The sequence below is a fragment of the Crocodylus siamensis genome, chromosome 2 (genome assembly GCF_052110815.1).
Source record: "Crocodylus siamensis isolate JL-2025a chromosome 2, ASM5211081v1, whole genome shotgun sequence".
In the NCBI taxonomy this organism is placed as follows: Eukaryota; Metazoa; Chordata; order Crocodylia; family Crocodylidae; genus Crocodylus; species Crocodylus siamensis.
Genome location: NC_143396.1, coordinates 124,949,885 through 124,965,551, shown reverse-complemented (window position 1 = coordinate 124,965,551; position 15,667 = coordinate 124,949,885). Strand labels below are relative to the sequence as shown.

Here is a 15,667-nt window from a genome sequence, read left to right as displayed (position 1 = left end):
TTTCAGTTCTAATAATGGGCAGAACCAGTAATAAAAGCTGTCTAAAAATACAAACAAACATTTAAAATTAATATTCCCTTTGGGCGGCAGTGCAGAATGTATTGGGCCCATATTTCTCTTTTTCAGTCTAGCTTTATAGAACAGACTCATCCAGCCCTCTGACTTCTACCCATGATGCTCATCTATGCTAGCACCAATGATACTGCCAGGGGTGCCTCTGCACAGATCAAAAGGGACTACAGGGATCCGGGTGCAAGGTTGAAGGGGACAGGGGCTCAGGTGGTGTTCTTCTCATTCCTTCTAGTCAAGGAAAAGGGCCTGGGGAAGAAGGAGCACCCATCTTCCAGATGGTGTTGCCAACAGGGCTTTTGATTCTTTGACCATGGGACATCATTCCAAGGATTGCTAGGATGAGATGGGATCCACCTGATGAAGAGCGGGAACAGCATCTTTGGAGACAAATTCACTAGCCTACTGAGGACTTTAAATTAGGTATGCCAGGAGATGGAGACCAAAGCCCTGAGGTAAGCAAGGTGACTTGAAGGAAGCAACAAGCAGGAGGGGGCAACACAGGAGGGCCTCTCATTCTTCCTGAGAAAGTAGGACAGCTAGTTACCTCGGGCATTCTGTACACAAATGCACAGAGCTTGGGAAACAAGCAGGAAAAATAGGAATCATTGCAGTCATTAAACCATGAATGATACGTGCCTCCTGAGGTTGGGGGGTGGGGCACAGTGAGTACTTGCAGGCGGTGCCAGTGAGCAGGGATGACCCGCAGACAGCCCCAGTAGCAGCAGCAAGGGCAGGGCAAGTGGGGACTGCCCACAGGCAGCCGCAGCAGTGTCAGGGGTGAGTAGGGACCACTCATGGCCACCGTTCACACTGTCAGCAGCAGAAAGCGGGGACCGCGTTGGCAGCAAGGGCAGGGATGCAACCACCCGCAGAAGCCAGCAGCAGCCATGTGCCCTCCTGTGCCCCCCCCACATGTTGCCCATGCATCAAACTATGATGTGACTGGAATAACAAACTTGGTAGGACAGCTCGCATGACTGCAGCACTGTCATGGATGGGTATATAAACTGTTCAGGAAGGGGAGAAGAAGAGGAATTGAGCTTTCTACAAAAGAGCTGTATGTTTGGCTCAAAGCTCCAGTATGAAACTGGAGATAGGCCTGTTGAAAGTCTCTGAGCTAGGGACAGAGGGAAGAAAAACAAATATGATGTCATGATGGGTATGTGTTATAGACCACCAGATCAGGAGGATGAGGCATCATATTGAGTTTTATTTAATGGTAGAGTTCTGCATTCTAACCTCTTGTTGGAAGATGCTGGAGGGCTACTTCTTGTTACAGAGAACTAAGCTGTCTGCAAGACTTGTGAAAAATGACCGACCTGATTTTGTTTGTCAATAAACCGGTCTGTCTGTGCAGTACATTGCCATGGGAGTGATAGTAGAAAGAACAGAATACTTTATTAAAACCTTTGAATACAGCTGCGTGGTATATATTCTATATTAGGTGTTTTATGTTACAGAAGTAGAAAAACACATTACTTATTCACAACACTCTATGCTGCATCTGCAGACATTGTGCATCTACGCAACTAGCTCCAATGATAATATGCACCATCCTCCCTTTGGCCTGCCAAACGCACTGGTGGATGCAACCCCTACAGGGATAGGTCATGTGTGGCTCTTCAGTATTAGGCTTTCAGTGTGAACAGATGACAAGCATGAAAAGCCATGCACAGGAGCCTGAACACAGAGACAATCTGTAGAGAGGACATATACTGAACAATAAAAGGTTGGAAAGGCAGTCTGGCTACACTTCTTGAACATTTCCATCAGAAGCACCATTCAGCCTTAACTCTGCTCAAGTAAAATGACAGTGACAAAGATAAGGTTCAAGCAGCTTTCATCTAAGTCTTGGACACTAGTGGTAGTCAAACCTTCAGAGATCTTTTGACAAGATGGCTAATGGAGTTACATTCTACCTAGTTCCTGCAAAAAAAAGGTACAAAGCAAAGTTTTCAGCATACCACACTTCTTCATTATATTTGTTCCAAGTTGGCCAAAAATAAGCCCTCACTAAACAGAAAAATAGGTCATTGGAAACATTAATTAAAATTCTGACAAATCATTTCCCCAGTTAGGGCAAAGCTTGCAACACCTACTTTGAAGGCTGCATTTGTGTACTTCACTACTAGTTTTGGAACTACTACTAGCTCCATTCCAAGCTCTCTCAAACAGAAATAAAAGAAAACAGGTTACATCAAGACAATCCCTTTTTAGCAGGCCAGCCTAAACCTGTGCAAACAAACAGGTTTTAGAGCTAAATACCTGACAGAACACCTTTGGCTTCTGTGAAAGTCACCTTTACAAAAGGTTATTTTCAGGTGACAGAGGTGCATTTGTTTTGCTTGGCTTTAAAAAAAAATGTAAAGACTTTTTCATTCAAAACGTTACCTTTGGAACCCGAGTTACCTTTCAGCAAGGCATAAAAAGAAAACAGTGTGTGTGCCACTATGTTGCTCTTTCAAACACCTTCCAGCTCAGCATAACATGCCTGGTTGAACTCAGTCCTCCTTTCAAACACTTAATTTCTTCTTCTTTAAATACTTTCTCTCCCATTAGAAACCTCTCAGTGTTCTGGGGGCGGGATGGGGAAAAGGGTTAGAAAAGGGCCTTTTTCTTAACTTGGACCATACACCGAGCTGCCCACACCTTCACAAATCAAGGCTGTGGTTCATTTTCGTGCCTGGCCATGAGGTTCCCTAGCCCACTCTATGAAATAGCCACATTGCAAAAGAACCTCAGTCTCCAGCTGCCCCAGAGCCATGAATGGCTGCATTGTGCACCAGATGCTTGAAGCCTCCCGTCTTCCTCGGGCCGCCCAGCTGAAGAATCACCTCCTGCAAGACAGGGTCAGACCCTAGACACCTCCCCACATTTCTCCCTCTACAGTCTTCCCTTCACCCACTCCAACTTGCAAAAGGTAAGTAAGGGCAAGTGAAGGCAGAGGCTCAAGGGGCAGGCTCTCTCACTCCCAAGGACAGTATTTAAAGCTGTTCTGCCTTGATGCAATGGGGGTGGGGGTGCATCACTTCCAATCTGTGCCTGCCCTTCCCCAAATGCTCCCAGATGCTGATATCTTTTATTACACCAACTTAGTTGGAAAAATTGTTCTTTACAGGCTTTCAGACACAAACACCCTCCTTCAGGCCTAAAGAAGAGCATTTGTGCCCAAAAACCTGCAGAGAACAATTTTTTCCAACTATTCAGTTACTGTAGTCAAAGGTACCCTGTCTACCCAAAGACCTGTGCCTGCCTGCATCCAATGCAGCTACAACCAACATCCCTGAGGCTGAAGCCTCCAGATTCTCATTGCTCCAGCCAGCTTCCCCCCTTGCTACCAAGGGGCTGGGCTTGCATTTTATTATTTCCATTTATATTTTTGCACATCTAATTTTTTTCCACGTTTTGCCTTTTTGTGTGTGCACATTTCAGACCCGCCCACTGCCACATCACCAGACAGACAGACAGACAGAGACAGACACCCCCTCCCCCTCCATCCCCAGCTCACCCAGCTTTGCGCCCTGTTGCTCAGCTTGACCTTCTTGCAGCGGCTGCCAGGCTGTTCCATCCCGGGGTGGGCGGGAGGGAGGAGCCGGGGCTAGGGGGATTTCCACGCGGGACGTTCCTCCCCAGACGCAGCTGCTACAGCAGCCAGAGCGGCTGGCGGGAGGGGGAAGGGGGGCGGAGAGAGAGGGAGGCTGGCTCCTCCCCCCGCCGCTCACAGGCACTGCCACGCACCGAGCCGGTCCTAGCGCATGCGCCAAGCCATAACGTTGCCACCGGGTGGAACGCAGTCCGGAAAAAAAAAAGCGGGAGGAGGAGGACCGGGGGACTTCCGGTGTTGCCGTTCTAGCCGCGCTGCCAGCTCCTCTCTATTGTCCCGATGGGCTGGGAGAGATAAGGGGTGCAGGGGAGAAAGCACTTGGTCCAATCAGGGCAAGGCGGGGGGGGGCTGCATCCCCCTCCCTCCACCCAGACGGGCTCCAGGGTGGCCCCTCGCTCGCCTCAGTAGAGGGCGGGTGCATTATTGCCCGTCTTCACCTGGCCTTGATAGTAAGAGTAGAATCTGCAATTTACATACGTATAAAAGAGCTAAGTTTTTCACATTCCCGAAGCACAGACCTTAAGAACAACGCCAACAATCATGGGGGTTGGGCATACTGGAGAGGAGAGGGGTCTGGCAGAGTCAGAGCCCTTGTGCGCTGGATCCTCTGTATGTATAGTCTCTGCCCTGGGACGTTGGGATAAAGAGCCCCAGAGAAGGGAAGGAGGCACAGATTTTGTCCTGCTCCTAGATGTGTGCACTCTAAATATCCAATTTAGAGCTCTTGCTGCTTCAGGCAGTCTTACGTGGATCCCTACCCTGCCTTCTGACTTAAGGCTAGGGTGCAAACCTGCCTGTCTTTGCCCTTCGGGGCCAAGCCAGCCCCATGGTGAACTGATGAAACTGTGTTGCAACGCAGTTCCTGCCTGTTGTGTCATCACTGTCTCTACACCCCGGAGACACATGGCAAGATCAGAGGGTTGCAATCAATGCGCTGGTGCCACACCATGATGGCAACCCGCATCCTGGTTTGGTGATAATGTTAAGGCAGACCCCATGCATTGTGTGGGATTGCACAATTGGTGTGGTGTTGTGAAGTTGCAACACACAACTCCCACTCCTTAAACGGATTGTCAGATGTGGTAGTTCTGTTATAATTGGGTTTGAAAGAAGGAGTGCATCTTAAGATATCCAGGTTCAGCGCTGTCCAAGTTAAAACCTAGGCTTGCAGGAGGCTGTCAAGGCAGTGAATTCACAGACCTAGACGACAAAGGGCTCAGTCTGTCAGACATAAAATCCCTCCAAATGATTCAGCATATTCTCCACTGTAGCTGGCCAATTCTGTCAACCAGTGTGGAGGGTGAGGGGGCAACAAAACAGGGAAGGAATAGAGAAGAGGAGAGAAGAATGGTGCTTCTGTTTTTGATCTCAGAGGCATGCCAAAATTCAGGGTTCTGCAAGTTATTCCAGTGAGAAGGAGTAATGGGTGACAGAGTCAACTCTTTTTGCTGAATTCTGTTTCTTTATAAGAATGTACAGTCCTGTTTTCTTGAATGCAGGAGAATTCAAACAAAAGAGTTTCCCGACTCACCACTCCAAAGTGCTTTCAGACAGCACCCCAGATTCAGAAGCTCATTCTTTTGTTTTTTCCTAGGCTTACACAGTTCAGGCTATCAGGCCTTCTTATCAGTCTGTTGCTGTGTGCTGCTTCCTCTCTCTTGCTAACATGCACCCGAACTCCTTTCCAAAATGATAGCCAGTTAAAACATGTGCTTCATGTGATACATCTTTTCCATGTATCTTGAGTTGAATCTATCAGACTCAATTAAACTGAGCATAATCAACATATGTAGGAAACACAGACAACTAATAAGCAAATTAAAAGCAATCATGGAAATGTTCCAATTCTAATATTTTGTACCCCATGTTACCAAAAAAAAAAAAAAGCAATAGCCTCTGACTTCACAAGCAGCTATATTGGTTCACTCCCCTGTTATATTTCAGGAACTTATTCTCAATGGGAGTTTAAAAAGAGATATTTTTGGACTGCTTTATGACTTGTGCTAGTTTTCAGAGGGAAATGATACTGTACTTTGAAGGACTAAAATGAACTAAAAAACTAAAATTAATCTGTGTACTGCATGTTATTTGACTCCTTAGTGAGAAACAAAAAGTCACTATTCAAGGGAAGATATTTATTTACATCCAGAAATGAGGAAAAGCCTTTCAAAGATGTCAGGGTGATGTTTTTATAGTTAGCATTGCATATTCAATTAAGGTTTTAAACTTCTTTGAAACAGGAAAATAATAATTTACATGTTTGCATTTGCAAGAGCAAATCAGAAATGTAGTAGTAAATTCAATGCAATGTTTAATGGCAGAAAAAAATACATGCTAGAACCGTTGTTACATACTGAGATTCTCTCTGACATCTGCTGGGAGGGCACTACAGCAGTGCACAAGCAATCCAAGTTTTTGGACAGTGTTGAGAACGGCTTTGTCATGTTGGAGAGGCCAACTAGTGGCCATGCTTTTTTTGACCTGCTGCTCACAAACCGGGGAGAATTGATGAGGAATAAAGAAGTGGATGGCAACTTGGGCAGCAGTGACCATAGAATGATTGAGTTCAGGATCCTGAAGAAAAGAAGGAAGGAGAGTAGCACAGTAAGGACCCCGAACTTCAGAATAGTTGACTTCAACTCACCCAGGAAACTGACAGGCAGGATCCCCTGGGAGGCCAATCTGAGAGGTAGAGGAGTCCATGAGAAGTGCTTGTATTTTTAAAAAAAACCTACTTGAGGGCACAAGAACAAACCATCCCAATGTTCAGGAAGACTAGCAAGCATAGCAGAAGACCAGCTTGGCTTAGCAGGAAACTCTTCTATGATCTAAAACAGTGAAAGGAAGCTTACAAGAAGTGGAAACTTGGACAAAGAACTAGGAAGAAGTATAAGAGTATTGTTCAGGCATGCAAGGAGAAAGTGCTCACTCTGCGCTGCAAGCGGGCACATCGCCAAGGCAGTATAAGGCAAGTACCTTCTCTGCATGGCTCAGCTGTTCCCTGCTTCGCACAAAACAAATTTGCATAAAGTATACCTTTACTTTACCAAAGCTTTTGATAACAGTCTCCCACAACATTCATGCAAGTAAGCTAAGGAAGTACAGGTCGGATGAATGGATTATAAGGGTTGTCAGGCTCCACAGGTAGTAATCAATAGCTTGATGTCTAGCTGGCAGCTAATATAAAGTGGAGTGCCCCCAGGGTTGGTCCTGGGGCTGGTCCTGTTCAGTATGTTTATCAACAACCTGGGAGATGGAATGGAGAAAACCCTCAGCAAGTTTGAAGATGATACTAAGCTGGGGGAGTAGTAGATATACCAGAGGGTAGGGATAGGATTCAGGGAGACCTAGACAGATGATTGAACCAAAATAAATCTCATGAGGTTCAATAAGGACCAGTGCAAACTCCTGTACTTAGGATGGAACAAGCTCATATATCAGTACAGGCTGGGGAATAACTGGATAAATGGCAGCTCTGCAGAAAAGGACCTGGGTGTTACAGTAGGCATATGAGCTAACAGTGTGCCCTTGTGAGGAAGACTAATGGCATACTGGGCTGCATTAGCAGGAGCATTGCCAGCAATTGCCCTCTATTCAGCACTGATGAGGCCACATCTGGAGTACTGTGTCCAGTTTTGGACCCCCCACTACAGAAAGAATGTGGACAAATTGAAGAGGGTCCAGCAGTGGGTAACAAAAATGGTTAAGGAGCTGGGGCACATGACTCCTGAGGAGAGACTGAGGGAACTGGGCTTATTCCCTTTGGAGAAGAGAAAACAAAGTGGATTTAATAGCAGCTGTCAACTCCCTGAAGGGTGGTTACAAAGGGGATGGAGCTAGTGTTCTCCATGATGACAGATGACAGAACAAGCAGCAATGGTTTCAAGTTGCAGCAAGGGAAGTTTAGGTTAGATACTAGGAAAAACTCACTAAGCGGGTAGTAAAGCACTAGAACAGGTTACCCAGAGAGGTGGTAGAATCTCCATTCTTGGAGGATTTTAAAAGCCAGCTGGACAAAGCCTTGACTGTGATGGTCTAGTTGGGGATGGTCTCCAGCTTTGAGCAGGGGGTTGGTTGGACTAGGTGACCTCCTGAGGTCGCTTCCAACTATAATTTTCTGTGATTCTATGATTCTGATCCTGACAGAGACAGAGACTCTTATACGCTGAGATAAATGGATCATTTCACACAGACTTCTGAAGACTGTCAAAGCAGCAGCAAGTAGCCAACAAAATGAGGCTTACAGATTTCTTCCAGCTTGACTATTTGTTTGGAATCAGGTCAGACTTAATTAATTTTTTTTATATTTTTTTCCAAATATATGGCATATGATTGAAAATAAAGATAGAATCACATGAAACATAACTTAATTTGAATAGAAATATAAGTGTTAGTTTTGTTTGAAGCTGGCTAAATTTTGTGGTATAGTTCCACTCTCTCATTTGTCAAAGATCTGGTCAGTGTGGATGTTAGAAAAGGGCAGTGAAAGAACAGCTATTTCTGTGTCACTCTGTGATTGGTATAAGTTAGAGCAGCCTAAAGACTGCTCCAAAATATACCAATAGATGATCAGTGGAGCAGCTCCTCATATTCCCACCCCTTTTTTTCAGTACACAACCTGTGCTGGTAATTACGTGGGGATACAGGAGCCAGCTCTGTGCTAATGAAGATTCCCTCCTGCTGCACAAAACTATCTGCTGGCCACTCAATACCAGAATCTCACCCCTTTGTGCCATCCAAGTAACACAAAGCAGGCAGAGCTGAACCTTTAATCTAATTTATGGTTAATTCATGGTTTGGGGAACAAGACCTCTCTGAATGCTCTCAAGGGAAAAAACTGACTTTAAACCTTAATGCTCAGTGGTCTTAATAAAGATGGAAAAACATTAGGATCCAAGCATACAGGTAATTGCAAAGGAACTCCTGGGTCCCACCTCAGCAAATATTGCAAAGAAGCTGGTATAAAAGTAGATGAGCAAGGAGAGACTCATAACATGATTACAAGCAATAACTCTCCTGACCAAAGGAATAATACTTTCTCAGAGAAAACAAGAACATAATTGACTGAAACTTTTTGCAAAGCTATTTGTGGAACAGCTATACCTCTAGCTGTAAACCTGATCATAAAAAGTAATATAGACTTAGATTAGATATACAGGACAATCAGTAATATTAAGAGGTTTTATTGATGCAAAACTCTGAAGTACAGATTGCATGCTAACAGTATTTGATAACCTTGTCTCAACAAAGGTTTAAGTAGGATTTTTGTCTCTGGAAGATATGTAAGTCAATCCTGTTCCATTTAGGTAGCACTGTGGTTCCCATCTTCATAATATCTTAGCATTTTCCAAGTATTTAAAGGGAAGTAAAAACAACGTTCTTTTCATCTAAGTAAAACAAGTTTATATGATGTTTTAAAGACTCTGTCTGTACAATTTTATGTGAGGTTGTGAGTTCTGTAAAGATACACTGTACGTATCTTTACCAAGTTAAGTCCATTGCAAATGTGCATACCTTTATCTTTTTGTTGTGTTTTTTACTTGTATTTGGGGCCACAGTTCCAAAGTGTGAGTAGCGGTGTCCTAACTATAAAGGATCATTAAATAGATATGTTAAAAAGAGACCTGGGAGACTTTGGGGGACAGGGGGACTACCACCACTGCTGGCCCACTGAGCAACCCTTGCAAAGCCAGCGGGCCAAGGCACTTAAGGGAGCCCACCCTTGCCCCAGCTCTGGTACAATCTGTGGGCACGGCAAGTGCCCCCAAGGGGACACTTGCCTGCCTGTACACAAATGACAGGAGCTTGGGGAATAACCAGGAGGAGCTCGTTCTCCTGCTCAATGCAAATAATTATGACGTCATTGGGATAACGGAGACCTGGTGGGACTCCACCCATGACTGGACCTCTGGTATAGATGGCTATACCCTGTACAGGAGGGATCGTGTAGATAAAAGGGGTGGGGGTGTAGCTCTCTATGTTAAGGAAAGCTACATGTCCCTGCAAGCTGATATTGGCGACCAGGTGGATGACTGGAGACCCTCTGGGTTCAAATTCATGGGGAACACGGTACAGGGGACACAATGGTGGGAGTCTACTACAGACCTCCCACCCAAAGTCCTGAGCTTGACCAGGAGTTCACCTGGGAACTGGCTGAGGCCTCATGCTCCAGGACAATGGTTGTCATGGGTGACTTCAATTACCCAGAGATCTCGTGGGAGAACCAGTCAGCAAAATCCAAGCGGTCACAAAGCTTCCTCTCGTGCGTGGATGACTTCTACCTGACTCAAGAAGTCTGTGGGCCAACAAGAGGCAAAGCGCTGCTCGACCTGGTATTGGCTACAGGGGATGACCTAATCGACGACCTAGTGATCGATGCGAAGCTGGGTGACAGCGACCATGCGCTGATCACCTTCACCATCCGCCGTAAAGCTGGCAAGTCAGTCAGCAACACGGAAGTCCTTGACTTCAGAAAAGCTGACTTTGACAAGCTCAGGAGGCTTGTCAGTGAGGCCCTAAGGGACCATGACTCCAGGGAGAGGGGAGCTCAAGAGGGGCGGTTGCTCCTCAAGGAAGTGATCCTCAATGCACAAGTTAAGTCTCTTCCATCTCAAAGGAAAAGCAGCAAGAGGACACAGCAGCCCCCCTGGCTCTCCAGGGACACAGCAGACCTCCTAAAGCTAAAAAGAAAAGCCTACAAAGGATGGAGGATGGGATTCATCTCCAAGGAGGATTATTCTGCACTGGTCCGGTCCTGCAGGGAACAAACCAGGAAAGCCAAGGCTGCAACTGAACTCCAACTAGCTTTGAGTGTCAAGGACAATAAAAAGTCCTTTTTCAGATATGTGGGGAGCTGGAGGAAAAGCAAGGGCAACATTGGACCCCTGCTGAACCAGATGGGACAACTGACACCCAGGAAAAAGCCAACCTATTAAATGGATACTTTGTGTCGGTCTTTCATCAGTCCCATGGGACGCCCATGCCCACTATGGGACAGGGAGGTCCGGGTGGGGGAGATCCCCTGCCCTCCATAAATGCTGACCTTGTGAAGGAACATACTGAGAAGCTGGATACCTTCAAGTCAGCTGGCCCTGACAATCTACACCGCAGGGTACTCAAGGAGCTGACGAGCATCATAGCCCAGCCCCTGGCATAGATCTTTGAAAACTCCTGGTGCTCTGGTGTAGTGCCAAGACTGGAAGAAGGCCAATGTGGTGCCTATCTTCAAGAAAGGGAGGAAAGTGGATCCAGCTAACTATAGGCACATCAGCCTGACTTCTATCCTGGGGAAGATCTTAGAAAAGTTTATTAAAGAGGCCATTCTTAATGGACTGGCCAATGCCAATATCCTAAGGGATAGGCAGCATGGGTTTGTTGTGGGTAGGTCTTGCTTCACCAATCTCATTTCCTTCTATGACCAGGGGACCTATCACCTGGACAAGGGAGAAGAGATTGATGTCATTTATCTTGACTTCAAAAAAGCCTTCGAACTGGTATCCCATGATCACCTCTTGGTGAAACTGGCCAATTGTGGCCTTGGGTCCACCACGATCCGCTGGCTGGGAAATTGGCTCCATGGTCGGACCCAGAGGGTTGTAACTGATGGCAGTCACTCATCGTGGTGCCCTGTGACCAGTGGGGTGCCCCAAGACTGTTTCCTTGGACTCATATTGTTCAACATCTTCATTAATGATGTGGACATTGGAGTCAGGAGCGGACTGACCAAGTTCACGATGACACCAAAATTTGGGGCAAAGCATCCAAACCAGAAGACAGGCAGGTGATCCAGGCTGACCTGGACAGGCTCAGCAAATGGGCGGACGAGAACCTGATGGTGTTTAACACCAAAAAATGCAAGGTTCTCCACCTTGGGAAGAAAAACCTGCAGCATCCTTATAGGCTCGGCAGTGCTACGCTGGCTAGCGCTACGGAAGAAAGAGATTTGGGGGTCATCACTGACCACAAAATGAACATGAGCCTGCAATGCGATGCTGCGGCTAGTAAAGCGACCAAAACGCTGACTTGCATCCATAGATACTTCTCAAGCAAATCCCAGGACGTCATTCTCCCCTTGTACTTGGCTTTGGTGAGGCAGCAGCTGCAATACTGCGTCCAGTTTTGGGCTCCACAAGTCAAAAAGGATGTGGAGAAGCTTGAGAGAGTCCAGAGAAGAGCCATGTGCGTGATCAGAGGTCAGGAAAACAGACCATATGAAGACAGGCTGAGAGCCATGGGGCTCTTTAGCCTGAAAAAGTGCAGGCTCGGGGTGATCTGATAGCCACCTATAGGTTTATCAGGGGTGACGACCAGTATCTGGGGGAACATTTGTTCAGCAGAGCACCCCGAGGGATGATGAGGTCAAATGGTTATAAACTACTACAAGACCATTTCAGGCTGGACATAAGGAAGAATTTCTTTACTGTTTGAGCCCCCAAGGTCTGGAACAGCCTGTCATCGGAGGTGGTTCAAGCACCTACATTGAACACCTTGAAGAGAAAATTGGATATTTACCTTGCTGGGATCCTATGACCCCAGCTGACTTCCTGCCCCTGGGGCAAGGGGCTGGACTCGATGATCTTCTGAGGTCCCTTCCAGCACTAATGTCTATGAAATCTATGACCCCCAAGTCCTTTTTGGCTGTGGTGCTAGCAAGAGTAGCACTGTCAAGCCTGTAAGTGTGCTACAGGGGTTTTTTTCAAGGTAGAGTACCCTGTAGTTTTCAGTGTTGAACATCATCAGGTTTACTTCTGCCCATTTTCTGAGCCTGTCTAGGTCAGTCTGGATCACCATCCTGTCCTCAGGTCCCCAGTTTGGTGTCATTGGCGAACTTGGAAAGTCCGTTTCTGATACCAATGTTCACATCATTAATAAAGATCTTAAAAAGTATAGGCCCAAGGACAGAGCCTTGGAGGACCCCACTGGTCATGGTGCACCACAATGACTTACTTCTGTCGACTACCATTCTCTGGGTCCGACCTCAGAGCCAATTCCCCAGCCATTGGACTGTGATGTAGCCGAGGCCGCAGTTGGCCAATTTTTCCGTGAGATAATCATGGGACACCAGATCAAAGGCTTTTTTAAAGTCAATATGTATGACTTTAAAAAAGTCTTCTCCCTTGTCCAGGTGATATGTCACCTTGTCATAGAAGGAGATAAAATTGGTCAGGCAAGACCTACCTGCAACAAACCCATGTTGGTTATCCCTCAGGATGTTGCCATCAGCCAGTTTGTCAAGAATGGTCTCTTTGATAACTTTTTCTAAGATCTTCCCCAGGACAGAGGTCAGGCTGATAGGTCTGTGGTTCCCCAGATCTACCTTCTTCCCTTTCTTGAAGATAGGTACCACATTGGCTTTCTTCAAATCTTGGGGCACTTCACCTGAACAACACAAGTTCTCAAAGATCCATGCCAGTGGCTGAGCTGTGATGCCTGCCAGCTCCTTAAGTATCCTGGGGTGTAAATTGTCTGGGCCAGCTGACTTGAAGGTGTCCAGCCTCTCAAGGTGTTCCTTCAGACGGTCAGCATTGATTAAATACTTAATCTTCTGACACCCAAGGAGGCATTTTGCTGGATTTGCCATCAGGCCCACAGCCTGGAGGAATTGTAGCAGAGCACTGATCCAATAAAAATGCTCCTTCCAAGTGCCAGTGAACACCACCATCATCAATATAGGCCACTGTATGCTCACTGTAGCGAAGCACTAGGGTGCTCGCTACTAATGAGGGCGATGCAGGCTTAGCTGCCAATTTCCAGGGCAGCCAAGGTGCCGGTTGCTGGGGCAACCAGGCAGGTCATGTGGCCAGAAGGGGGCAGGGCCAGGCCTTTATAAACAGTCCAGGCCAGAGCCTAGTAGCAGTTCCCTTCTGGCTGCTGCAGGAGCAGGAGCAGGAGCAGGAGCAGGAGCAGGAGCAGGAGCAGGAGCAGGAGCAGGAGCAGGAGCAGGAGCAGGAGCAGGAGCAGGAGCAGGAGCAGGAGCAGGAGCAGGAGCAGGAGCAGGAGCAGGAGCAGGCTGACCGGCTGCAGTGATGCAGGCAACTGTAACCCTATAAGAGACCATGACTAAGGAGCCGAGTGAGTGCAAGCTTTGTGTTATAAGCCAGTAGGTTTCTTGTTTGTGTTGCAGCTGCTTGGCTCATGGTTTTGTTATGGTTACACCAGAGGACCAGGTGAGGCTGCAGGGGTAGTGAGGACCTGGAGGGAGGTAGGGTTGAGAGCCAGCATGGCGTGGGATTTTGTATGATAAGCCTCGGGCTTATGTTATGTTGTAGCTGGCTGGCTAATAGTTTGGTTTAGTTACCATTATACCAGAGGACAGGGTGAGGCTGTAGGGGTGTGAGGAGCTCCTCACGGGAGCTCCCCAACAATCTGGGGGTTCCTGGTAGCGCAGAAGGTGCTGTATTTTAGTGTGCCCTGGGAGGGCATGGCGACTGGTGCCGGAGAGGGCTCAGCTTTGTTTGGGGGTGCGTTGGCCCAGCCCCGGAGCTAAAGGGGGCAGTGAAGAGCCCTGGAGCTAGTGGGGTATCCCGACCCCAGCCCAGCGGGGCAGTATCGGGAGTAAAGCCTAAGTAGGGCATAAGACCCCAAAGGAGGGTCAGGGGGCCAGGCACGGCTACGCGCCACCTGAGCCCCAAGGCGCGAGGGGCGCGGCACAGGCCCCAGAGGGGGCAACGAGCGCGAGGGGCATGGCACAGGCCCCAGGGTGCAAGTAGGCAGCCTCCCATAACTGAACTCATAAGATCAAAGACGTGGCGGGCAAGTTGAGGGTGCTGGATCACCTAAGTTGACACAGCAGGGGGCGCTAGCGGGATCACGGCCGCCCCTGCACCCACTCCGTGACACTCACAATGGGTTGCAGGATTGTATCCATCAAGTACTGGAAGGTGGCTGGGGTGCTATGGTCACCAAAGGGTGAAAAGAACCCCCAAGGTATTGAAATGCAGTTGGTTGGCAGAACCTTAAAATGAGGAGAATTTGCCAGTACTTCTTTTTCAGATTGAATATAGATATGTATTTGGCCTTACCCAGCCATTCTACTCAGTTCATCTGCTTGAGACATCAGGTATGTGGCAGACTTTAATCTGCATTTAATTTGCAGACATCAATGCAGAACCAGGTTTTTTGGTCCAGTTTGTAAACTAACATGCACCATTCGCTCAATGACTCTTCAACTACTTCAATATCTTCCATATCAATTACTAACATATCTTCACTGTCTCCAGTGTTCTCTGAGTTACCCTGAAGGACCCTGTTTGGACAGAGCAACCAGTTTTTAAGATGATTCAGTGATTTAAGGTGGGTCTCCCTGGCTTTGTTTTGAACACACGCAGAAACTCTTTTAGTAGGTCCTTGCCTCCTTCAGTTGGGATGAGTACAGGTTTTTTCCAACATGACCTTATAAAATGGGAGCTGACCAGAACTTCCTGCATCTCCTGTAACTGAGAGAGCTTCCCAGGCCCACCAAGGTTTTAGTTGGCTGATGTGGTATATCTGCAACCTGTGTCACCTTCCCCCAAGTCACACACAGTTCACATTCCTCACTTGCCTTAGGGCCTCATATGACCCCTGCCATTTAGAGAGGCATTTGTGTTCAGATAAAGGAAGTAACAGCAGGACCAGTCTCCAGGCTGATAGACCCTGAGCCATGCATTCTTGTTATAATGGCTGATCCTGCATGTAGCAGGACCATGCCCAAGGGACGTGATGCCCCCTGGTGGCCATGCAACTCCTACCCCAACTCTGGTTACTCAGAGTACCCTCCCTTTTCCTTTCATGCCACACTGTGATGCAACTATTATGGTATTAATGGAGGCTGCCCCAGGATCCCAGTGAGCTCTAGTTCACTTCAGCTAGCTGATACCTCTCATACCTGGCTGGCCCCAGTCTTGCTCTGAGGGTACTAACTTCTGGCCCTATCAGTGTTTTATGCCACCAGCTCCCTTATGGGCTATATTCATGGTCTCTGTTCTCCCCTGTAGCCATGCCTATGCCTCA

At 47.4% G+C, this 15,667-nt stretch overlaps 2 protein-coding genes across 3 annotated transcripts in view; one reads left to right on the top strand and one right to left on the bottom strand.

The window, feature by feature from the left end:
* PAPSS1 (3'-phosphoadenosine 5'-phosphosulfate synthase 1) overlaps positions 1 to 3,822 on the bottom strand; it is a 61,631-nt gene extending 57,809 nt beyond the window's left edge. Inside the window, exon 1 of the mRNA XM_090036735.1 lies at positions 3,581 to 3,822. Within this exon, the coding sequence (XP_089892861.1) occupies positions 3,581 to 3,640 (60 nt within the window). The 5' untranslated portion in view covers positions 3,641 to 3,822. The remainder of the gene's footprint in view (positions 1 to 3,580) is intronic.
* Positions 2,883 to 15,667, top strand: part of SGMS2 (sphingomyelin synthase 2) — a 138,863-nt gene continuing 126,078 nt past the window's right edge. The window contains exon 1 of one of the 2 annotated variants that reach the window (XM_090036739.1): positions 2,883 to 2,992. The gene's annotated coding sequence lies outside the window, so the exon portion shown is untranslated. Of the gene's footprint in view, positions 2,993 to 7,845; positions 7,957 to 15,667 lie in introns of those variants that run through there. The other variant, XM_090036740.1, reaches the window with a different exon arrangement.